This window comes from Gossypium hirsutum, chromosome A07 (assembly GCF_007990345.1).
Source record: "Gossypium hirsutum isolate 1008001.06 chromosome A07, Gossypium_hirsutum_v2.1, whole genome shotgun sequence".
Lineage (NCBI taxonomy): Eukaryota > Viridiplantae > Streptophyta > Magnoliopsida > Malvales > Malvaceae > Gossypium > Gossypium hirsutum.
This window is the reverse complement of record NC_053430.1, coordinates 13,112,323-13,136,337: the sequence shown is the minus strand read 5'-3', so window position 1 is coordinate 13,136,337 and position 24,015 is coordinate 13,112,323. Positions and strand designations below refer to the sequence as shown.

General features: G+C 34.7%; 3 protein-coding genes across 5 annotated transcripts; 1 reads left to right on the top strand and 2 right to left on the bottom strand.

The window, feature by feature from the left end:
* The first annotated feature begins 6,079 nt into the window (after positions 1-6,079).
* LOC107937306 (uncharacterized) lies at positions 6,080-12,660 on the top strand. 3 transcript variants are annotated; one of them, XM_016870170.2, is made up of 10 exons: positions 6,080-6,573; positions 6,727-6,801; positions 7,066-7,210; positions 7,306-7,587; positions 7,668-7,815; positions 9,485-10,426; positions 10,529-10,767; positions 10,844-10,917; positions 11,929-12,043; positions 12,580-12,660. In XM_016870170.2, exons 2-10 carry the CDS (start codon positions 6,737-6,739, stop codon positions 12,634-12,636), a joined length of 2,067 nt encoding a protein of 688 aa, XP_016725659.2. In that variant the 5' UTR covers positions 6,080-6,573; positions 6,727-6,736; the 3' UTR covers positions 12,637-12,660. The 3 variants fall into 3 exon arrangements, 2 of the variants coding, with proteins under 2 accessions (XP_016725659.2, XP_016725657.2); XM_016870168.2 differs by having other exon boundaries at positions 6,694-6,801; XR_005930345.1 differs by lacking the exon at positions 10,844-10,917 and having other exon boundaries at positions 6,080-6,801.
* Positions 12,661-13,140: 480 nt separating this feature from the next.
* LOC107937307 (uncharacterized) lies at positions 13,141-15,382 on the bottom strand. The gene is made up of 4 exons (XM_016870171.2): positions 14,835-15,382; positions 14,385-14,547; positions 13,507-14,157; positions 13,141-13,391 (listed from the first exon to the last, which is right to left on the bottom strand). The coding sequence occupies exons 1-3, from the start codon at positions 15,297-15,299 to the stop codon at positions 13,508-13,510; spliced, it is 1,278 nt and encodes a 425-aa protein (XP_016725660.1). The 5' UTR covers positions 15,300-15,382; the 3' UTR covers positions 13,141-13,391; position 13,507.
* Positions 15,383-20,302: 4,920 nt separating this feature from the next.
* On the bottom strand, positions 20,303-23,230 carry LOC107937313 (small ubiquitin-related modifier 1). The gene is made up of 3 exons (XM_016870178.2): positions 22,881-23,230; positions 20,744-20,893; positions 20,303-20,632 (listed from the first exon to the last, which is right to left on the bottom strand). Exons 1-3 carry the CDS (start codon positions 22,956-22,958, stop codon positions 20,570-20,572), a joined length of 291 nt encoding a protein of 96 aa, XP_016725667.1. The 5' UTR covers positions 22,959-23,230; the 3' UTR covers positions 20,303-20,569.
* Between the last annotated feature and the right edge of the window lie 785 nt (positions 23,231-24,015).

Here is a 24,015-nt window from a genome sequence, read left to right as displayed (position 1 = left end):
GCATTCAGATATTTGCGAGGTCTTCGTTCATCTATATTATTATTATAAAATTTATTAGGGACGAAGAAAAGAATATTAAGAATATTAAGAAATCCAAAGTTAATTCAAATCGTGATGTTTGAATTATTATTATAATAAAGTTCAAATTTTATTTTTATTTAATTTATAATTACTTTTTATGATTAACAATAAAATACTATATAAAAATATTATATAAGAATGTTTAGTCACTGAACTCTTTGAAAATTATACTATATATAAACTGACGGATAGAGTTTACGTCACGAGTCAATTTGACACCAATTTAATTGTAAAAATACTAAAATGTTAGCATAACTAATAAAAGTTAGTTAGTCTGTTAGTAGTTCCACTGTTAATAACGGGTTAACTGTTAGTTTGTTAGTAGTGAACTTGCGTGGTCAGCATGCTTATTCTAGTATATAATAGCATGTATCTACTCTGTTCATGAAAAAAGCAATAAGATGATATTCTTCTTGATTGTATTCTTTACTTAGCTTAACATGGTATCAAGAGCCAATTGATCCCAAGATTTTTTTTTTCTCTTTTCTCATTCGTTTATCTATGTCGCAGCCTACCAGTCCGTCAGCTGCTCATTCTGCTACACCGGCCATGACATCTAGTCTTACAGATGGTGTTGTCGATGGCTGATTTTTTGCTACTAAGAAAATAAGTGTACTTCTTGATGATACTAACTACTTACTATGGCGCCAACAGGTTCTTTTGGCCGTCAAGACATACAAGCTTCAACGGTTCTTGGACACTGGTACGGTTCCTCCTTCTTCGCTAATTCCTGATGCTGATGGTGTGTTTCATGAGAACCCAGAGTTTGCTCGATTTGAGCAGCAGGACAGTGCTCTTGCTTCTTAGCTTCTATCCTCTGTAAGTCCAGCTGTTCTTCCTCATCTTATTGGTATGGACACTAGTGCCCAAATCTGGAATGCCATTGTTGCTCATATGGCAGTAAAACTACGTCTAGGTTAATGTTTTATAGGCGTGCCTTGCACTCTCAACGCAAGGGTAATCTATATATGAGAGAGTTCTTGGTCAAGATTATGGGGTTTTGTGCAAATCTTGCAAGTTGCGGAGAAGTCATCAGTGACCATGAGCATGTCACTGCTATACTTAATGGTCTGCCACTTGAATATGAGTCTGTTGTTACGATCATCACAGCCAGCCCAGTTCCTTACAACGCTCAGGAGGTGACTACAATGCTTCTTGATGCTAAAGCCCGATTGCAAGATCTTGTGTCTGAGATTCCTAGTTCGGTTAATATGGTGACGCATCAACCTTCAAGTGTTCCTGAACCTACACCGACTTATCGTCCCTCCTCCAATACTCGGAGTCATGGACGTGCACGTTCTTCTAACTCTCGGTTTCAATGTCAGTTGTGTGGAAAGAAAAGGCATCTTGTGGACCGCTGCTACTATAGGTTTGATGCGTCCTATAAGAGTACAGGTTACAAACCTCTACCTTCTTCACAAGTAAATATATGTATGTATGGCACTGACTCATCTATGGTCCCTTGGGCATCGTCCCCTATGCCATCCACCAATGCTGCCTCTTCAACTCCATCAGGTTGGTATTTTCCACTTGTTCCTAACTGGCCTCATCCGTTTCTTGCAAACTCTTCACCACCTGTTAGTGCAACTCCTCCTGCACCTACGCCCCCTCAGGCCCTCATTGCAACTCCTGAGACAGTCGATGATAATGCGTGGTATCCAGATTCTGGGGCAACCCATCATCTCACTCACTCAGCTTCCTCAATAGGTGAAAGCACTACTTACAATGGCCCAGGTAAAGTGTACGTCGGTAATGGCAATGCACTCCTTGTGTTATCTACTGGTCAGTCTTCTTTACTCACTCGTACACGGCCGTCATACATGATATCTTTGCTATTTGTTCCTGGTATAACAAAAAATCTTTTGTCTGTATCCAAATTCACCAAAGACAATCAAGTGATATTTGAGTTTCTTCCTCAAGAGTGTCAAGTGCGTGATCTCAAGACTAGGGAGGTGCTTCTTCGAGGGTCTGTTCAGAATGGTCTCTACAAGCTACACTTACATGGCACCTACCCTAATGTATTGTCATCTGGATTAGCTCAATGTTTTACAGCAAGCTCGAATGTTTCATTAAATGTGTGGCATGCTAGACTTGGTCACCCTTGTAAATCAATTCTTACAAAGGCTTTAGCCAACTGTAATACTTCTGTTGATTCGAATAAAGAGTTGTCTCCTTGTGTTGCTTGTCATCTTGGCAAAGAACATAAACTCCCATTTCAGAAATCATTCACTGAGTATATTGCACCTCTTCAGTTGGTTGTTGCTGATGTTTGGGGTCCTGCACCAATCTGTTCAAATGATTTTCGCTACTATGTTGCCTTCATGGATGCGTTCACGCGATATACTTGGGTATATTTTTTGAAAAAGAAGTCAGAAGTGTTTGCTGTTTTTCCCTTGTTCCATAGACAAGTTGAAAGAACTCTTGGCTGTAAGCTTAAAACTTTGCAAACTGATGGGGGAGGAGAGTTTCAAGTGCTGAGATCCTATCTGTCTCTTCAAGGTATCGTGCATCGCCTTGCTTGCCCCTATACATCTGCCCAAAATGGCATTGTGGAATGCAAACACAGGTAAATTGTTAAGGCTGGTCTCTCCATGCTGGCTCATGTTGCTATGCCATTAACCTACTGGCATGATGCCTTCAGCACGGCCGTTTATTTGATAAACAGGTTACCTTCCCATTTCCTTGCTAATCTCTCCCCTTATGAAAAATTGTTTCAAGTTTCACCTGATTACTCATGTCTACGTACCTTTGGATGCATGTGCTTTCCCAACCTACGCCCCTATAACACTCATAAACTTCATTTTTGGTCAACCCCTTGTACATTTTTAGGGTACTCCCCATATCATAAAGGCTACCGTTGTCAAGATACTAATGGTCATGTTTATGTCTCACGTCATGTCACTTTTAATGAGACTGTCTTTCTATTTAAAACCGTCCCGACCAAGTCTGCGCCTACCAGCTCTATCCCACAAACTAGTTCCAAACTATTTGTCTTATCTCCACATTTATCTTCCACACCTACTTCATCACATGTCCTTCCATCTAACTCTCAAGCTCCTTCTTTGGTCAACAACTGTTTGCCTACTCAAAGCTCTCCACCTAACTCCATTTCTTGTCCGTCCAACACCATTTCCTCTATTCCACTACCCTCACCACCATCTGTCTCTCATATTTCACCACCCTCACCACCTTGTGTTGCTCATAATTCTCATCCTATGATTACACGAAGCAAGGCAGAGGTCTTCAAACCTAAAGCATACATGAGCACAGCATCCAATCTATCTGAAGAAGTTCCTACTGATATTCATGCTGCTATGGCAAATGAGTCGTGGAAAGCTGCTGTGCATAATGAATTACATGCACTGATTCAGAATCGCACGTGGAGTCTCTGCCCTTTACCGGATAATCGTCGAGCAATTGGCTGCAAATGGCTATTTAAGGTGAAAAAAAAGGCTAATGGTTCTGTGGATAAGTATAAAGCTCGTCTGGTTGCCAAAGGTTTCTCGCAGCATGCTGGGCTGGATTTTCAAGACACCTTCAGCCCTGTGGTTCGTGCAGCAACAATTAGAATTGTTCTTGCTATTGTCGTCATGAAAGGGTGGGCACTAAGGCAGGTGGATGTCAACAATACTTTTCTTAATGGGGAGTTGTCTGAAGAGCTCTATATGACACAACCACCGGGGTTTGAAGAGGTAGGGTCCTCGGGTCAGAAGTTAGTCTGTAAGCTCCACAAAGCCCTGTATGGCTTAAGGCAAGCTCCTCGAGCATGGTTTCAAACACTAAGGCAGTACTTGGAGTGTCATCTTAGTTTTCATGCCTCAAAGGCCTACCCATCACTATTCATTCGATCTACTTCAGGAAGTTATTTGTTGCTTATGGCGTATGTTGATGATATTGTGATTACGGGCAGTTCTCGCAAGGATATTGATGATGTAGTGCTCCAGCTTCATCAAAAGTTTGCACTCAAGGACATGGGGCAGCTTAGTTTTTTCTTGGGTATAGCTGTTCATTGTACGTCTCAGGGGGGCTTGCTCTTGACTCAGAAGAAATATGTTACTGAGCTTCTTCACAAGGCTAGTATGTCCGGCGCATCTGCTACACCAACACCCATGGTGAGCACCCTAAAGTTGGTTGCTATCGATGGGAGCCCTCCATTCGCTGACCAGCATCTGTATCGTAGCATTGTTGGCATGCTCCAATATGTTTGCATTACACGGCCTGATCTGTCCTTTTGTGTTAATAAGCTTAGTCAATATATGAATTCTCCAAGTGATACTCATTGGCCAGCTATCAAACGCGTGTTGCGATATCTTATTGGCACTATAGATTATGGGTTGTTGCTTTCCAAGGGACAATTTGAATTAGTTTGCTATTCTGATGCTGATTGGGCGTCCTCTGTTGAAGATCGTCGTTCCACCTCTGGCTATGTGGTGTACTTAGGCTCCAGTCCTATTGTTTGGTCTCAAAGAAGCAACCAATTGTGTCCAGATCCTCCTCTGAAATTGAATATCGAAGCCTTGCTAATTGTGTGTCTAAATTGCTGTGGGTCAAACAGTTGCTCAATGAGCTTGGCCTGCTTTTTTGTCAACCTCCCGTGATTTGTTGTGACAATACCTCTACTGCCTCAATGGCAGCAAATCTTACACATCATGCCAAGGTAAAACATGTGGAGATTGATCATCATTTCGTTCGTGAGAAAGTTCTTGACGGCACCCTGAAAGTCAACTTTGTTCCATCTGAAAAACAGATAGCTGATGTTCCCACCAAGCCCATTACACCCAAGGCATTTACTTCCTTTCGAACTGCTTTGCAAGTCTTCTCCAGTGCTGATGTTGCTTTGATAGAAAACAAAAATGGAAGAAACCAGGAGAATGTTAGCATAACTAATAAAAGTTAGTTAGTCTGTTAGTAGTTCCACTGTTAATAACGGGTTAACTGTTAGTCTGTTAGTAGTGAACTTGCGTGGTCAGCATGCTTATTCTAGTATATAATAGCATGTATCTACTCTGTTCATGAAAAAAGTAATAAGATGATATTCTTCTTGATTGTATTCTTTACTTAGCTTAACATAAAATATTCTTACTTTAAAGGGTAATTAATAATATTATATAAATGTTTTTATCATTTCACACTTTTATATAATCTTTAAATAAAATAAATTACAAATATTATTTAGGATTCAAACACTCGACCAATAAATTCATATATAAAACTCTTGTCATTTCACTAATAATCATTTGTTAATATATTTTAATATAAAATATTTTTATTCTCCCACATCATGTGTTATAAAATCCAATATTTATAAAAAAATTTGAAATTTTACTACACAATATCCAAAAGTTATAAAACAAAACCCTATTACTTAAAATCTAGTCTAAAATTACAAAATCTAAAATTTATATGAAAAAATTAAAAAAATAAACTAAAAAAATTAATATAAATTGTTCGAAAGATCCTAAAAATTCGACAAATCAAACTCACTCTAAAATTTATTACCAAATTTAAGGTTACAAGTGAAGTGAACTTATGTAAAAGTTAAACTAAATAATAATAAAAAAAATTTAAAATTATATATGAACTTTAATCTAATATGAAATATTATTCATGAATTTTGATTGTACAATTTTATAAATAAAATTTTGATTTGATAAAATTTTCATAAATTATTAAAACAATTATTGATATAACATCATTATATATATACATTACATATATAAATAACCATATTTATCTAATATAAAAATAAATTAATATATTTACTTTCTAAATATATATTATTAAATCAAAATTAAAATTTCATATATATAATTACATTAAATTATATATATAATTTCGTGATTTATCCTATCCACTTAAAAACAATTAATGTGTCAAAATATTAATTAATCTTAAAATATCCCAAAAGTGCAAATTAAATAGAATAGAAACAGCCGTAGCAAATAATAAATATTTATATAAACCCGCTCACAGGCCCCAAATCCCATATACCGCGCATGTTTCGGTTATTTTCCCCGGTTTATTGGCTACAAATAAAATTTAAAATAAATTATTTATTTTTAAAAAACAAATAAAAAAAGAAAAAAACAATATTGTCTTCATAGTTCCTATTTGACCTACTAACTTCCCATTTTACCCTTCTTCTTCAACCTCCTGCCTCCAAAGGCAAAAAGCTCACATCCATAAAGCACCAATTTAATTTAATTTGATTTAAATTATTTGATTTTTCTGTTTTTCGAATTAAATGACGTGTTTTTGATTCTTCAAACGCATCCTTCATATGTGAAAATGGAAATTTTCTTTTCATTCTTCCTGTTCATTTGATACCATTTTTTTTTCAAATTTCTGATTCTTTTCGTATCTTTTATTTTCGATGTGCGTGTCGCTTATTCGTTGATTTTTCGTTTTTCGTTTTTTTGTTCTTTTATGAAGCTCAAGAGTGATTGTTCCTTCATTTCCTCTCACTTTCCTATTGGAATTCTTTTCATCAATGTCTGTTTTCCCTTCTATCTTTATTCCTATTTTTTAAATAATATTGTTGCTTATTTTCGATATTAATGAGAATTTATGGTTCTTTTTTTTTTTAAACTTCCTCGATATGCTAATTGTTAGGCAGTGATTTGCTGTATTTTGAAATTAAAACAGAGCTTAGAGCATGGTTTTGATGGGGAAACACGATGATGCACGCTCTGTTTTTCCTTTAACAAGTCTCCAGATCGGGTAAATTCATTAAATTTGAATTAATTTTTATATTACATTTACTGTTTGTATTTAAAAGTTTTGGCTTCAGCTACTAGTTCATACATTCATGTTACGAATAAACTTCTTAACGCATTATCATTTTCTCCCTAATTACCTTTTTCTGAAGAGATTAAATGATTATTTTCATCCCTGGTCCTTGAGTTAATCAATTGATTTGTATTGTCTGGGTTTTCTGGTTTCCTTATGTCTTATGAGTTTTTGTTGTGTAATGTCTGTTTGCAGGGACTTGCAGGCTTATCTTTCGGATCTTAGCCTTTACCTGGCCATTGAAAGTAACAAATTCTACATTTTGGTGGACAACAGGCCATGGCTAAGGGACTTGGATTCACGGCCAGCTCACTTGTGGTGGCAATTAATGGTTACCAAGGTTGTTGAGAACACTTTTCTTTTATAATTGAATTAAGCTATTTATTCAAAGAAGAAGATTATAATTGAATTAAGCTATTTATTATGTATTTACAGTCCAGGTTATCTCCTTTTGCTAACACCAAAGGTCGTAGGGAGAAAAAAGAGGGCAAGGAAGCTTCTTCCGAATCAAATGCTAAAGATTCGAAAAAGTTAGAGAGATGGTTCTGTTCAATTGATGCTGCAATGTTGTCTGAACAGAGGGTTTTGCTACCTGTTAAGAAACTGAGAACATCTTTACTCCTTAGCAGTGAGTTGCATCGGACATTATATGGCTTCATTGTATTTGAAGTCACATGGTCAAATGTCCGAGGTATTAACTACTTAAATGAGCTTCAGGTATTTGCTCTTGGATATGCTCATTTTTTTGTTTGTAGTTCACCATCGAGGTCTTTTTATTTAACGTTTCTCATTTGCAGACTGATACCTCTCTGGCCATAGAGGCTAAATCCATGCAAAGATGGGAATTTGACAGCATCGATCAAGCTGCAAATTCTATATCTTCATGGTTCTCTGGAACATTCTTGGAGCGGTGTCATTTAAAAGTGTACCTGGATTCAACGACTGGTATTTTCTTGTCATTCATATTTTAAGATACAAGGAGAAAAGTCATCTTTATGATTCTTGTGGTGCAACAAATTACCTTTTACTTGCATTTATAGCATTTTGAACTGACAAAACTGTTATAAATGTAGAAATTGCAAACTGGACATGCATGTTTGCAGGAGCCTTATAGTGTTGTTAGGAGTCAAGTAGGTGTAGCACAGTTGGACGGCCAAATCAACTTTATAAATATATAACTAAACAATCACAGTCAAGTCAAACTTTTCATTTCAGTAATGCATAAATCTTTACTTTGTTCTACTACACTCTGTATTCCCTAACAAGGTAATGGAGAGTCATTATCTCTCATTCTCATCATCTCCTCTAGTTTACCTCCTGTTCCCTTTGAACTCAAAGAAACACTGTTAATAATGGAGAATTCTAATTGTTATGAGTTTTAAGAGGGGTGAACCTAGAACTTCCTTTGCTGCCAACAACTTAAGAGTAGCTCCTGAACACCGCTCTATTGTATCTTTCACTCGTAAGTAATTTTGAGTTGTATCATGGTGTGAAGCCAGACCATGTACCAAGTCAAGCGCTATTAATCCCTGCAGCCTACCTCTGTCGTTATGTGGTTTTAGCTTCTGTTTAATTCTTAAAAAGTGTTTTTGTTAGGTTTGCCAGTATCCTTTATTTTTTGTATCAATAGTTTGTTACAGTCCTGTCCCCAAAAGCTGTTGAGAAAATAATTTTGAGTTTGGATTTGAATATCTTTAATTGTAACTGGAATTTTATTTTTTCTTCTAGTTTTTTTTTTTTTGCCTCAATATTTTCTGCACTGGTTTGCCAAATTTTTATTCTTGTACAGGAGCTTTATAGAGCCTTTTAGTCTCTGAATCTTAAACAGGCACAAAAACTTGTGATTCTACTTTGCCTATAATAGTATGCTAGAAAGGCACGGGACATCAGAAAGGAGTCATCCTTAATTACACCTGTTTCAATCTTATGCTGTTATTTTGACAGCTAATTGGATCAAACTTGCTAATCCTCTTACCTTTGTATATGTGATTGAATAGAAATTGCTAGTTATTCTGGCTTAGCCTACCAAGTTTTTTTACGGAATGAACACCATAAACCTGTCAGTTCTCTGCAGTATTGCAGAAAAACTGCTTTGATATAATGACCTGTATGCCGGCATTTCATCTGAATGTGTATGATTGATTATTAGTATTTATATTCTATTCTTATAGCTGTCTTATACATTAGGTACTGCTAATTCTATGCTTTCTGAATGAGTACCACGTATTATTTCATGCTTCTTAGTTGAATTGAGGTGTGGTGCCATCAAGTCTCAGGTTGTTGGTAACAACTCATTACATTGATCTGATCACATGCAGGAGCTTCCTATAAGCCTTTGCTGTTTGCACCGTACCTTTTGTAGTTGACGTTACCCTTATGTCTGTTCACTGCAATAGGTACATGTATTTGGAAAATGGTCCAATAATTAGTGGATGCCTTAAATTGGTTGTCTGCATATCAATCTATTTATCTTCCATAATGTATATCTCATTTCTAGGCACTTTCAAGACATGATAGTTCTTAGAAGCCTGAAGCTACATTATCTCACTTCCTCCCCCACCTCAATGCAATCAATTTGATGGGCTAATGCTGTATTTAATCTGGATTATTTCAGGAGAGGTCTTCCATGACACTGAAGAAGATTTTGATGAGGATAATGATGATGGAAACATATATGAGGATAGTTTCAGCACTGAAGAAAATTTTTTGTATGATCATTCTGGCACTTCCGATTTAAGGGTTTACCCTACTACCGGGGACTGCGAAACTTTTGAGCCACAAACTCCAATTGGGCCTTATAAGAGAAAAAATGTGACCAAGGCAACTAGTACTGGAGTTGAAGTCGATCTACATTGTGAGGAAACCCAAAGGCAAGCTGAAAACTCATCCGACAACTCTACTGAAAATGCAGTTGAAGCTACAGAGTACAGGGATGTTCTTCTTTTGTTTAGATTTGATGATAGAGATCTTCCATTTAAATTACAGCAAATAATAACTCCTGATCTGAGGTTACTTCGTTTGTTAGAGGCTGGTCTTCCATCCTGGGTCCTCTTTCTTCAATCATATCCTGGCTTTTGCCATATCTATCGGCCATGGATGTGCCCTCTGGCCAGAGCTTTATATGTTTTGATTTCAGTCATAACTGTTGTAATTGGGTTTTATGATTTATACAAAAATGTCCCTGTTCTTAAGGCAACTGCTGCTCGTTTATGTGGGCCACTTTTTGATTGGATAGAAACCTGGGAGATGGTATCAAGGATCAAGTACTTGGGAACTATGCTATTTCTGCATAATTGTCAGAAGGCTGTGAGGCTGTTTTTGACATTTACACGTGCTACTCGATCATTTTTCTCTTTTCTTTGCCTACCACTGGCAGAACCATTTATGGACTTTTTGGACTTCCTTTTGCCAATTTGGAATCTATTCAGTGAGGTAGTCGAAAGCTTCTTTTCAGTCATATGGATTGTGATTTGTGCTCTCTACAGTCTAGTGGAGGATCTCATAGAGATTGTACTGATGCCTATCTGCTTTATTGGCTTAGTTCTTCAAAATCTCGGTAGGTAATCAGATGATTAAATTTTCTATGCTATTCCCTTATTTAGGGGCATTGGCTTAATATGTTAATTATGTTAACTATTCTTATTTCATGCTATTACAGCAACTTCCGTCCTGTGTCCTGTCTTTTGGATTCTTTGGGAAATAATATATGCCCCAATACGCCTGTTCCTTGGATTCGCCAGATTTGTGGCTTTTATTTGTTTCTTCATCTCTCGTTTGGTTGGAGATATATGGCAATCTTTTAGAAGCATAATTCAATTTGCTTCTGCTACTGAATCTGCAGTGAGCAGTAATGAGATTTCCATGTGGCGTTCACTTTGGAATGACATTTTTTCTCAGGTTAGAAGACATTATCGTAACTAAATAAATTTATTTCCTTATGTTTATTTACATTTCCTTTTCTATGATCTTACAGGTTTTTCGTGCTCTTAGAAGTATATTAAATGGTTTTGTTGCCTTCTTCGCAGCCTGCAATAGACATCGCCTAAGGTGTTGCATTTTAATCTATCTGCATCTTTTCTATGTCATATTGATTTTTTGTCCTGTGACCCTTTATTTTAGATTTTAACTAGAGAGCCAGGCAAGCACTTTCTGAAATGATGTTTTCAACTAAATTTACCTAGTTATACAACTTTCAGCAAGTTAGGTAATTAGTTATTCACTACATAAATATTATTAGACTATTTTATCAATGGACATTGTGTGGTTAAAGTATCATGGAGCCTTTTACTAGGAGTCAGATTGCATTTTGCCCCATCATGGGCAAATTAGTCCCTATATGTTAGACCAAAGAACAAATTAGCCTTTTCTATTAAAAAGTTCATCTATTTGTACTATTAAAAACTAGTGTGGCTTATAGAATAACCAAACAGTGACACGTGTACCTTACGCTAACAACAAAAATAAATTTTTAATAGTAGAAATGGTATGAAATTTTTACCAGAAGGATTAATTTGCTCTCCGATTTAATGTACAGGGACTAATTTACTCATTTTTTTGAGTAGAGGGTAAAATGCAATTTCACTCCTAGTACAAGAGCTCTCATAGTACTTTTACCAACTTTGTGTACATCTATGATGAGAATGAGAATATATCCTTATTGGGCCCCTCATTACATTCAATTATCACCCTAAAATATTACTTTGCAATTTCGATCTAAAATGTATTCAGTAAACCAACTTTTAGGCTTTGCATGATATGGAAGATGGAAAAAGACTGAAAATGGAAAATTTATTAATCCCACTTTGTAGCTAAACCGTTACATTAATAAAATTGCCAATCTTCACACTTTTCCATCCATTATACCAACCCAGCGTTGGAGTTCTGAATCACATGCCTATGTACTAATGGGTATATTTTTCTTCTATTGTTTTTACTATATTCTTGTGATGTACCAATCTGCGTTTGGGATCACATTTCCTTCAACTTTTATATATTCTGCAGAAGACCCATTCTTTAAGTTTTTACTTGCATTTAACATTTTGGTTCCACTGTATACAGCATTTATAACCATGCAAGGCATTTTGTTCAAAGACCATTTGGTGGAGCCACAACATCACAAACCTCAGATCCTAGACGTAGTAAGTCGGCACATGGAAATATGATGCACCCCCACGTAAGCAATCATATACTTTATCTTTGTTTAATCTATTGCTCTCATATCCGGAAAAATACTATGAGACTATGTAAAAATCTAATTGCATTTTGCTTTTTTATTAAAAAAATAGATAAATTAATTCATGTACATTAAATAAAAAAATAAATTGATCATATCTGTTAAAAATTTCATCTATTTTCACTTTTAAAAGCTGATGTAATTGACAAAATAACCAGACAACTGTTACGTATACCTCATTATGATGTATATGAACTAATTTTTAACAATAAAAATAGATAAAAATTTTAATAGAATAACCAATTTGCTCTTTGTTTTAATAGACATAGACTAACTTGACTATTTATTAAATAGAAGAAACAAAATGCAATCCAACTCTCAATATAAATCGTCCATAGTATTTTTACCTCTCCTCTCCGCATGCTTTTGCATTATATGGCAGGCATGAACCATTTTTCTGTTGCTACACTTATAGTTCATTAAATCATTCTGTATTTGCTACTCCTTGAGCTGATATTTTCATTATATTTTTACAGTTAGAAATAAGAAGGAGAGTCCATGGTAAATCTTGTCCTCCGGCATTGTCATTTTGAAATGCCATTTTGAGTTCGGAAAACGTAAGAAGCTAATCCTTGTTCTGATGAGAGCTAATATTCCGATGCAAAAATCTTTTCAACAACCAATAACATGAATAATCGAAAGCTAACATGAGCCAATCTGATATCAACACAGAAAAAAACCATGGGAAAGGAGGGGAAAAGAAAAACCACCTGTATAGCTCTTTAGAGGTAATTTCATTCTTTTATTCCTTCTGTGTCTAGGAAGCTGTCTATTTCTCATTCTCAATGTTTCATTAACTTCAGCTTTCTTTTTGTTTTAATCCTCTATGATATCTAAATAGTCAGCTTCTAGTTCGTAATTATTATGTATATACACTTTATCTATTTATTTATCCCCTCCCCCCAACCCCCCCCCCAAAAAAAAAAGGAACGTTGGGAAGTTCTGAAATAAGGATGATAACTATGGATGTAAGATTATCTTCATATGATTAATGTAAATGTTGTGATGATTGCTCAGTTCATGATGTATGCTAATGCTAACATTAACTGGTCCAGCATACTTGATAATCAAAGAGAGTCTTCACATAATGATCCACTTGAAATCCCCACATACATGGTTATACAAAATACTTCTGCTGGCCAAAATATAATAGCAGTATTACGTTATAATACACCTACAAGTGCTGTCCTCTAATCTAATGAGGTCCTAAGCTTTCTTCTGTACTTTATAACTGCCAGCCGGATATCTACATTACGACATATTTTCATTTTACTTCCATGTCCTTCACCTGTTCAAAACATACGTAGATATAACCCTCAAAAGAACTTCTTTCCGGCATTTTTAATTCTCTCTCAATTCGATGTAACATTGCTTTATAACATAAGTTTAGGTAGAGCTCTTACCTCATTTAATGTTGTCCTTATTGAAATGCATTTGCTCTTCTTTCTCCTGTGTAAGTTTCAAGGCTTTTGTCAGCTCTTGATTTGTAGCCTGCATGTATCTCTTTAACTGTCCGACATCCTTGGCGGTTTTTAGAAGGTAAGTCTCAAGCTTCTCAATTTGACAGAGTGTGTCTTTAATATGAGAAGCTCCTTCATGGACTGACCGAAAATGATAATTGCCAGTGTCTGTTACGGTGGCAAATGTTTCTGCATTGTTCCCAGATATATCATACAAAGATTTCCCAATATTTTTAGGTACGGAAGGCACTGACTGATTGCAGTTATCTTTGAGAGTTGACTCCATTCCTGCAACTATTGATATACCCCGAAAAGATTCCACCACATGCTCAGCAAAAGATCTGCATTCAATCAAAGGACTAACTGAAGCGTCAAAAGTATCATTCACTCCCTGTAACATGGAATTGTGATCAGGTGGCTCAATTGTCTCCAAATGAGAGAGGAAATCTTTCTGAAGATTCTTTCTGACTTTCTCTGAAGCAATGAACGATGTTTCGAGGCTTGAAGTCCCTAAAGGATCACACAATGGTTGAGTACCACTTCCGAGAGCATTTTGTGATAGAGCATTTTGTGATACTTTATCAACTTCAGCATCTGCGATAACACTAGGCATCATACTTGAGCTTAAAAGGGATGAAGCAAAGGAAACATATCTAAGTTGTCTCAACTCTTCTTTAAGTATCTGTGTTGGAGAGAATTCGATCCTCCAAAAACCCTCCCGATATATGAAAAACTCGAAAAAACCCGTACTGGATAGCATCATAAAACAAGTACTAGAAGGAAAAAAAAAGAAAAAAAAAGACGCAACCAACGATACCTACATCCATTTGGTGAATTCCCAGTAACAGATATCTCGTGAGTGGTAATATCTGATAGGCCACCACGCCGGAGTCTCATTGTTGATGGTCTTTCGTCTATCTCCGTAGACCTTGGCCGTGAACTCGTAGGACTCTCGAACTGCAAGAAACCACAAGCTCCATGTCCCTATATAAAGAGCATCAACCCTTTTATCAGTAAATGTTTTGAACACTCGCATCCGAACCCGAGTAACAGATCGATCTTGGTATAAGTATAACAATTGAATTTCACAATTTCTATTCGTCTGATGGACACTTTTTTTTTTTTGTTTCGAGGTGCTTTTGGGGCAAAAATGTTTTTATTTAAAAGTGAAAATGTCTGCAATAACCTTATGATCTCCAGTTAAGATGAAATCTTTAATAAATTATGAACCCTAAACCTTAAAAACAGCAAAAAAAAAGAGACCAACGTACCGTTCTAATACGACAAGTAAAGTACTTGGTCTCCTTCCCATTTTCATCTCGCCGGTTATTAACGGTACAAGCACCGGCGCCGCAACTACACATCGGTGCCTTAACATCATCGCACCATTTGTAGAAATTTCTGCCTCGGGTGGCTTTATCGCAAGTACAGTTACGAGAATAATATGGTCTGCCGTAGTTAGCGTCACTACGGGAAACATGAATGGTGCAAGCCACACCGCAATGGCAGCACAGCACCGGAATTAGGTGGGTGTCGAGCGGCGGAGAGGAAGGTTTCGCCGTTGGGTTGTCGTTGGAAGGGCAATCTTTCGCCCAGTGACCTTGCTTTTTGCACTTAAAGCATGCGCTTTTCAGCTTTGTTTCAACCAATGGTGTTAATGTCGGTGGAGTTGTGGTTACTGTAATTGCAGTGTTTCCACGTTCTTCGCTTTGCCTCTCAGATTGATTGGCTGCCATTTCCCTCTTTATTTGTTTTGTGCCTTTCCTTCAAACAAGACCCGGACTTTTAAGGGCATGAAATAATTGAAGTACCGCAATTTCGCCAAGCTTTTGCCTCTTTCCTTTTTATAATATATAATTGGTAAATCACTTCATCAGTCACTTAACTTTGGTATAGTTGACAAAACAGTTACTTAACTTTTAAAAAATAATAAAACAGTCATTACTAACCATTTTCCGTTATAGACGTAACGGAGCTGCCATTTTCCATCCCCTATGACTGCTCTCCCATCCCTCTTCTACTTCCCCACCATCCTTCCTCTACTTCCATCAACTTAGCTTCTAAATCCTTGTCTGGTTCACTTCCTGCCAACATCTCCACCTTGTCCGAACTCCGTACCGTATTGCTTCAACACAATTCTTGTAACACTGCTAATCCTTATCTATCGCCGGAATAGGGTTACAGAGCATTATCAGACTTTTCAGATCAAACACATTCAAAACATGTTAGAACAGTAAACTTAGGTATCTAACCAATGTACCCTTATGAGTACCACAATTATATCATCGAAACACATTAATAAGACATCATATAAATCCAATTTGTAAAGATACCAATTTCATTCTAATTTGCCTATATCATATTCATTTATGCACTAATTTAAAACATGTCATATTATAGCCTTAACATAATATATACTCGTATGTATATAATCAACCAATATTAACTTATAATCTTATTTACAATCAACTCACAAAATAGTTCATATTTAGACGCCCTAAGTACATGCCGATACAAAAAGAAAAACATCACCACGTTTTGAGTTCGGGATCGTTGATGGATGCTGAATCGGCAATCAAACTTAAGTACCTAACTTGCGCACGGAAAACAAAACTGTACGTTGAGTATAAACCCAGTAGTATTTTTATAATCCAAATATTAAAGGCTAGATAAATTAATATATACATTTAATCACACAATAACATTAATCATTCAATTCATCAATTCATCAATACATCATTTATAACATATTCAATTCTTATCTCTTACTATTTCAAATCTCATACTTGCTATTCAAATAGCTTTTCACATTCAATGTTTTCCAATACCAATCATAGTATCACTTCATTTAATCACCCCTATTAACACGACTCGGACTACGACGGATACACGAATCCAACCAAAACACACCAGTTTGGTAACTAGTATCTTATCGGATAATTCAAAGTAATAATTTAATACCCAATGTCTCATCAGCTAAACCAAAGTAAATTGACATCCAATGTCTCATCGAATTAATCCGAAGTAATAGATTGACACCCAGTGTCTCATCGACTCGAAATTGAAGAAATTTCTAAACTCTTCCACTCCTATGGCATGTATATCCAACTTAGCCCGATACAATTAATAGGATTTAATTTTACTTTCCAATAATAATATTCAATATCATATTTGCACAATATTACATTTACACATATATATTCTTAATATATATATATATATTCCAATTCAATTCAATCAATATAAATTCAATAATTTCATCATATACCAAATCAATCTATTTCAATTGCAAAACACAAATATTCTCACCTCAACACTTACCATATACATTAAACAAAAATTACAACAATTAATAACTAGCTTCGGATTATAGAAATACAAACCAGAAATTCTGAGTTATTCCTCATCGACTTTATCTTTCCCCTTTTTAGTCGAGAGCTCCGATATGACGTTAGCTACGGAATTAAGACAATTAAAATTTATCAATACAATACAATTTAAATTTCATATTGAATATTTCAACTTATTATTCAAAATTTGTCTAAATTCCAATTTAGTCTCTAAACTGAACTAACTTTTGTTCTTCACATTTAATTCTTTATTTTCATGCAAATTCTACTTTAGACTAAATTCAACTCCCTATTTTCACATAAATTCCTAAATTTCAAAATTTTCGCAATTTAGTCCCTATTACTCAAAATTTACAATTTATTCTACAATTCAATCAATTTTCATTTCTAACTTAAAAATCTATCAATTTAATCCCTAATACTCAAATTATTCAACATAGACAACACTAAAAAATTCAATAATTTCTAAAATTTTGACATAGGTCGAGTAATGTTTAATACCGGGATTTTAAAAATATAAAAATTACAAGAAAAGAAACTAATTAACTAACCAATTGAGCTTTGAACCCTTGAAATTCTAATTTTCCTACTTTCTCCTTTACTTTCTTTTTTCTTTCTTTCCTTCTATGTGTCGTTTTATCTTTCTCTTTTTCTTTTTATCTTTCTTTTTATTTTATTATTATAATATAATATGTATACTTAAACATTAAGGTTTATTATTATAATATTATATATTTTTAACTTTAAATTTTATAAATATCTTCATCTTTATGCCGCCGCAATTTGGTTTCTTAAATTTTTCTTTAATTTATAATTCAACTTTCACCCTATATGCAATTTAGTCTTTATATCTAATTACTTTTAATTCAAGCAAATTCACTTAATCAAAACCTAATTAACTAAACAACTAGCTTTATAAATATTTATTAAAAATATTTACAAGTCCAATTTACGGGAATGGAGTCTCAGGAATGCACTTTTTTTTTAATTTGGTCCTTTTCTCTTAATTAATTAACTATCGAAACGTTAAAATTTCTTAACAAAACTTTAATACCATCTTAATAACACTCCTTAAATATTTATAAAAATATTTACCGCTTAGTTTGTAAAAATAAGGTCCTGATACCTTATTTTCTAAAACCACTTGAACTTAATAAATCACTTATATAACATAAATGATCAAATCAATTTTTTTTAAATCACATTTGACTTGTAAATATTAAGTAATAATATTTACGAACTTACTCATCAGATTTGGTGGCCCCAAAACCACTATTTTCGACACCACTAAAAAACTGGTTGTTACAATTCCTTATCTAGGTTCATCCCATCTTTCGCCAACCTTTCCACCTTACAGAACATTTACCTCGACGACAACTTGTTCACTTCAGTCGCCCTTGAAGTGTTTACCAGGTTAACCCATCTTCAAACACTGAGTTTAAGCGAAAACACGAAGCTGAGTCCATGGACATTCCCAGTCGAATCCATGAGTCTCGTCGAACTTCAATTCGACAACACCAACTTATAAGACACTTTAACCGATGTGTTCCAATCTTTGAACAGTTTACAAAGCATAAGATTGTCTTACAACAACTTGAACGACACATTGTCGCCTTATCTCGCCGGTTCAATGATTCAAAATATTTGGATCAACAATCAGAATGTTGGGTTCACAGGTACTTTAGATGTTTTATCTAACATGACTGATTTGCTTCAAGTTTGAGTTCATAAAAACATGTTCACTGGTCAGATCCCATATTTGTCTAAATCTGTGGGTACCTTTGATATTAAGCTTAAAGAAAACTTATTGACTGATTCAGTTTCAGGATCTTTAATTAATCTCCCTTGTTTGAATAACATTTCATTGTTTAATAACAAATTACAAGGTCCATTTCCAAAATTTCCCAACATAGTTGAGAACATTGTTGTTAATGGTACTAATAATTTTTGTAATAATAATGGTGATCCTTTTGATCTTCAAGTTACTACATTGCTTGAGATTGTTGGTGGTTTTGGGTACCCTAATTTTCTCTCTAACGATTAGTCTGGAAATGATGTTTGTCAATGGGTTTTTGTTACTTGTGATTCACAAGGCAATGTGGTTACTCTGAATCTCACAAAGAAAAACTTGGTCGAAATGATTTCGCCGGTGATTGCGAACCTTACGAAGTTGAAGAACTTTCTGAATAATAATAACTAAACAAGTTCAATCCCTAATGGTGGAGAAGAGGGGCGGGGGAAGGATGGCGGAGAAGAGGGAGAAAGATGGGAGACCAGTGATGTGGGGATGAAAAATGGCAGCTCCGTTAAGTCTGTAATGGAAAATGATAACTCCATTACGTCTATAATGGAAAATAGTTAATGGTAACTATTTTGTTGTTTTTCGAAAATTAAGTGACTGAATTGAAATCTGAGTGACTATTTTGTCAACTACTTTAAAATTGAATGACTGTTGGTGTAATTCACCCTATATAATTTTAAGAAAATTGAAAACATGCCAAAAGTCCAAAATTTACGGTAGTAGTTTGGCATTTTTAAAAATAAGATTTACATTAATTTTGGAATGTCTTTTTTATTCATATAAATTATGAAGAAATTAATTATACATTAAATTTGAGTAAGGAAAGAATTAATTGATATGTAAATGGATACAAATCGATTAAATTAAGATAAAAATTCATTGAATGAACAGTTGAACCGTGTTTTTATCTACAAATGAGAAAACGACACAATAATTATCTATATTTTATTCAATAAATTAATTTAAACCAGTGATAAGTGAAAATAATTAAATAGACGATAATAAGATGTACTACACAAGATAGAATTTATTCAATAAAACAAATATGAACAGCTGATTTGCCATTGCCACCCACCAGGTGACATTTACTGCCGTGGTCCATCGGCCTCTTTTTCATTCTCTATTCCACCGCTGGAACTCAACCTCGGTTTAAATGCGATTACATGTCTAATTTTTTAAAAATGTGCTATTCAATTAATTAATCCTGCTGGTAGATCTTTTAAACTTCATATAAACAATTTTCATCCTTAGCTTACATCTATCGGTGTTGGATTGTCTGTCGCTATTTTAAAAAACTGAAAATACTGAAATTTTATAACTTTTGAATATTATCGAATAAAAATTTTTAATCAGTGTTTTTAATAAGTTTTTTGGGTCAATTTTTTATTTTTCGAATTTTCAGCCCCAGTTGAAAGTTTCAACATTCTGAGGCATTTTTATAAGGTCTTAAATTGTAGAGGGAAGTTTTAAAGCTTCTCCATATTATAGCCAATTTAATTACATATAAAGCATTTGCTGCTTTATAACAGGCTTCATCAGACAGTAAGGCAGCCTAAAAAACTCAAGAAAAAAAACTCACAATCCAAAGTAAGCAACCCAGAAATCAATACTTATAGATAGTGACTGCTAAACAGCCTTCAAAACGAGTGCATATCGGAACAAAGTTCCGAGTTCCATCTCACTTTGTAAACACTAGAAACTCAAGCTCTTCTATAAGAGCAAGATGATTCAAAACAAGGTCCACAAGTCTTCATAACATGGCAATAAGGTCGTATATAAAAACATTGGAAACATCTTACATAATCAGACCATAACTAACTCATCAAATACTAAATGCGGCAAAGTAGTACTCGCTTCACACAGTACCACCGGTTTGGTGAAGCATAGCATCGATCTCATCACCATCCTCCATCTCAAGCTGAAGCAACAAAAATAATTAAATAGTTATGCAACGAGAAAATTCCGATCTGTGTGGTGCATATTAGTACAAGTAATCGTGTATATGTACAAGAGAGGAATGAAATCATACCTCGTCCGGAGTTTGCTCACCTCGCAGGCGGCGACCATCGAACAAGAAGGCAATCGAGTTGAAATCCACAGATTGTCGGTCGCAATATGCATTCATGAGCTTCTTCAATTGTGTGCTTCTTTTGATCCTGAAGAAAACTTCATTCCCGTCCTACAATCATAATACAATTTAGTCCAAAAGTAAAATAGTGAACCTTAATCCGAGTAGTTTTACCTTATATTTCACTGCAAAATATCAACACCAAAGTTCTTAATTCAACCTTAAAAGAAGTGAATAAAATTCTTAAGCCAAAACAGATATACCATTCAATAGTAAATTAAAAAGGTTTGTACAAATAGATGAGTCAAATCAAGGCTTGTTTAAGGCCACATAAACACAATCCAAAAAATTAATTTCACAAATTTGCAGTTCTTTATCAGTTCAAAAGCAGAAAAACTATTTAAACCTGAAAATTTCTTAAAACCGATAATTAGACAACAATTGATTTCCCATTATTTGGATTATCAAAAACTCTCAAATTTTTATAGAATTCCGAACTTCAAGAAAGACAACTAAGATGCACAAAAAACAGGGTCAAAATAGAGTTCCTTTTGACAAACAAAGATCCTGCCATCATTACTTAATCAAAGATTCGCTAAGAGACACAAAAGGAAAAGTAATAACAAATCACAAACCATATCTTTTAGATCTTAATGTAATCTAAATCATGCTAAATCTATAACAGTGCATGAGTAAACACCACGGTCATGCCTTCCAATTACGGCTAATATCAACATATAACACAAACAGAAAAGGCAATCAATTCTAGAATACACATATTTTAAATAAGAAAAGAATAAATTAACTCTAATCTCAAATATTAATCTTGTTACAAGAACAAGCCAAAATAGAAATAACAAGGTAAGGTACTTGGGTTTTAATTCTTTAACTAAAGTACTCAGCCTCCAACCAACACTTTATTGATCAGCCGGCATGGATTTGACGGTTGACAATGGTTTAAACGGGAGGCATTCCCGGGGATCGGAGCTCTTGATAGATTCCCAAGAGAAGGAGAGTAACTCCCCCTTTCTCATGGATTCCATAGGGAAAGGCTATATATAGCCACCAAGTTCCATGGGACAAATGTGGAGTGCATAAGGGCCACGCACAGATCATGTATGGTTCTAGTGTCTGTAGCCATGCAGCAGTTAGGGAGGCCATCTCCAAGGTTAACCTAATGAGGTCTCCACAGGTGGTGGTTTAACTAATCTCAAACATTAATCTCAGTTATAAAAAGAACAAGCCAAAAATAGATATAACAGGCTAAGGTACTCAGGTTCAGGGATTTAAATTGCGGTCGCGGCCGCGTTTATCGCGGTTGCAGACATAACGAATGCTATTGCGGTCACTACGGTTTCGCGGTCGTGAATTTTTAAATTGTAAAACATAATAGCGATTAAACGCGGTAGTGGTTTTGGACGGTGCCGCTACCGCTATATAACAGCCGCTATAGCGGTATCGGACCGCTATTTAAATCCCTGCTCAGGTTTTATTCTTAAACTAAAGTACTCAGCCTCCAACCAACACTTGGTTGATGGGCCAACATGGGTTTGACGGTTGACAATGGTTCACCCGGGAGACGTTCCCGGGTATAGGAGCTTTTGATGGATTCTATGGCGAAAGGCTGTATATAGCCACCAAGACCCGGGAGACAAGTGTGGAGCACACAAGGGCCACATGTAGATCGTGTATTGTTCACGTGTCCGTAGCCACGAAGCACTCAGTGAGGCCATCACCGCGGTTAACGGACTCCACACATGGTGGTTGAACTGGTGAGATCTTCCAAGCACGGCGGAGGCATAAAACACACTTATATAACATAAACCAGTCTTTGCAACTAGCCAATCACCATCTCATTAATCCCAAAGCCAAAAACACCATAAACACCCAATAATTTTAAAATTACAAAAACTCAATACTTACCCATATCGGCATAATTTTCCATATAAGTGATCAAAACAACCCAAACAAACAAATTAAAAGGTATAACCTCTTAAAAACTCGAAATTCCACCTCCCAACATAAAAAAACCCCAAGGATTCAAAACAAGAAAGCGATATCAAAATATAAAAAATAAACCCTAAACGTTTCGAGAGACCTGGCCTTTGACTTTGAGGTTGATGTGAGCGGCGGACTGATCGCCGGGTTTCTTATCTTCTTCTTGCTGCCCCGACATCTTGTTTTCCTCGGCGATTTTTGCTTCTGATTCTACTTTAATTCGATCTTTTTATAGAATTAGGGTTTTTTAAAAAATTTTTTCTTGGATTTCTATAGTATTTATCGAAGACCGAGCGCAAGGTTTCTTTACTTTGCCTTTTTATCTTTTTATTATCAGTTCCGAATTCCGATAACTCGATTTCCGTACGTTCATTGAAGTGGGGATTTATTACTGGATTATTTTTTTATCCTACTTTTAATTTTTAATTGATTGACTAATTATAATTTGACACGTATTCTACATAATTGATTGAGAAGGACTTAAGCATCGCTTTTCTTTTTCTTTAATTTAATATTTAGTCCTTTAAATTTTGTTTGTTTTCAATTTAGATACCTAATTTTCTTTTTGTCTCACTTTAATACCTAGACCTTCATCTTTCATCTCAGTTTACTCCAAAAATTTTTTTGTCAATATGGTAATTTTTAAATAAAAATGTGATGAAAATAATAATCCAAGCATTTGAGTGAGACAAATATATTTAAATAAAAGTATAATGCAAAGACTAAATCATAAATAAATATTTTTGTATTTTATTCGGCCTTATCTATTCAACATTACCATCATACCGTTACTATTTTATATTGTTGACATATTAAAAATATTAAATTATGAGAGTATATAAAATTATGTAATTAAAAAATTATTATTTTCAAATATGGAAACTTTAAATAAAAATTATTATTATGTATATGGTTGTAAGAGAATATATTGTACGAAAAAATGATTTCACGTCATATTTATCTCTTCCTAATTAGATTTTTTTTATTTGTCATTTTTTATTAAAAAGAGATATGAATAACGTAAAATCACAATTTCATACAATCTCTTCTTATGGTTGTAAATATCTTAATTGATCTATCTCTAATCTCTAATGATAGAATATTATTATTAGCTATCAGTGAAATTTAAAAAATTCCAAATTATAGTATTAGGAGATGCTTATTTATTTATTTTTATTTTTAATGTAATCTAAGGATATTTGATTTTTCCTAAGATCATGGTGGAGTTTTTTTTT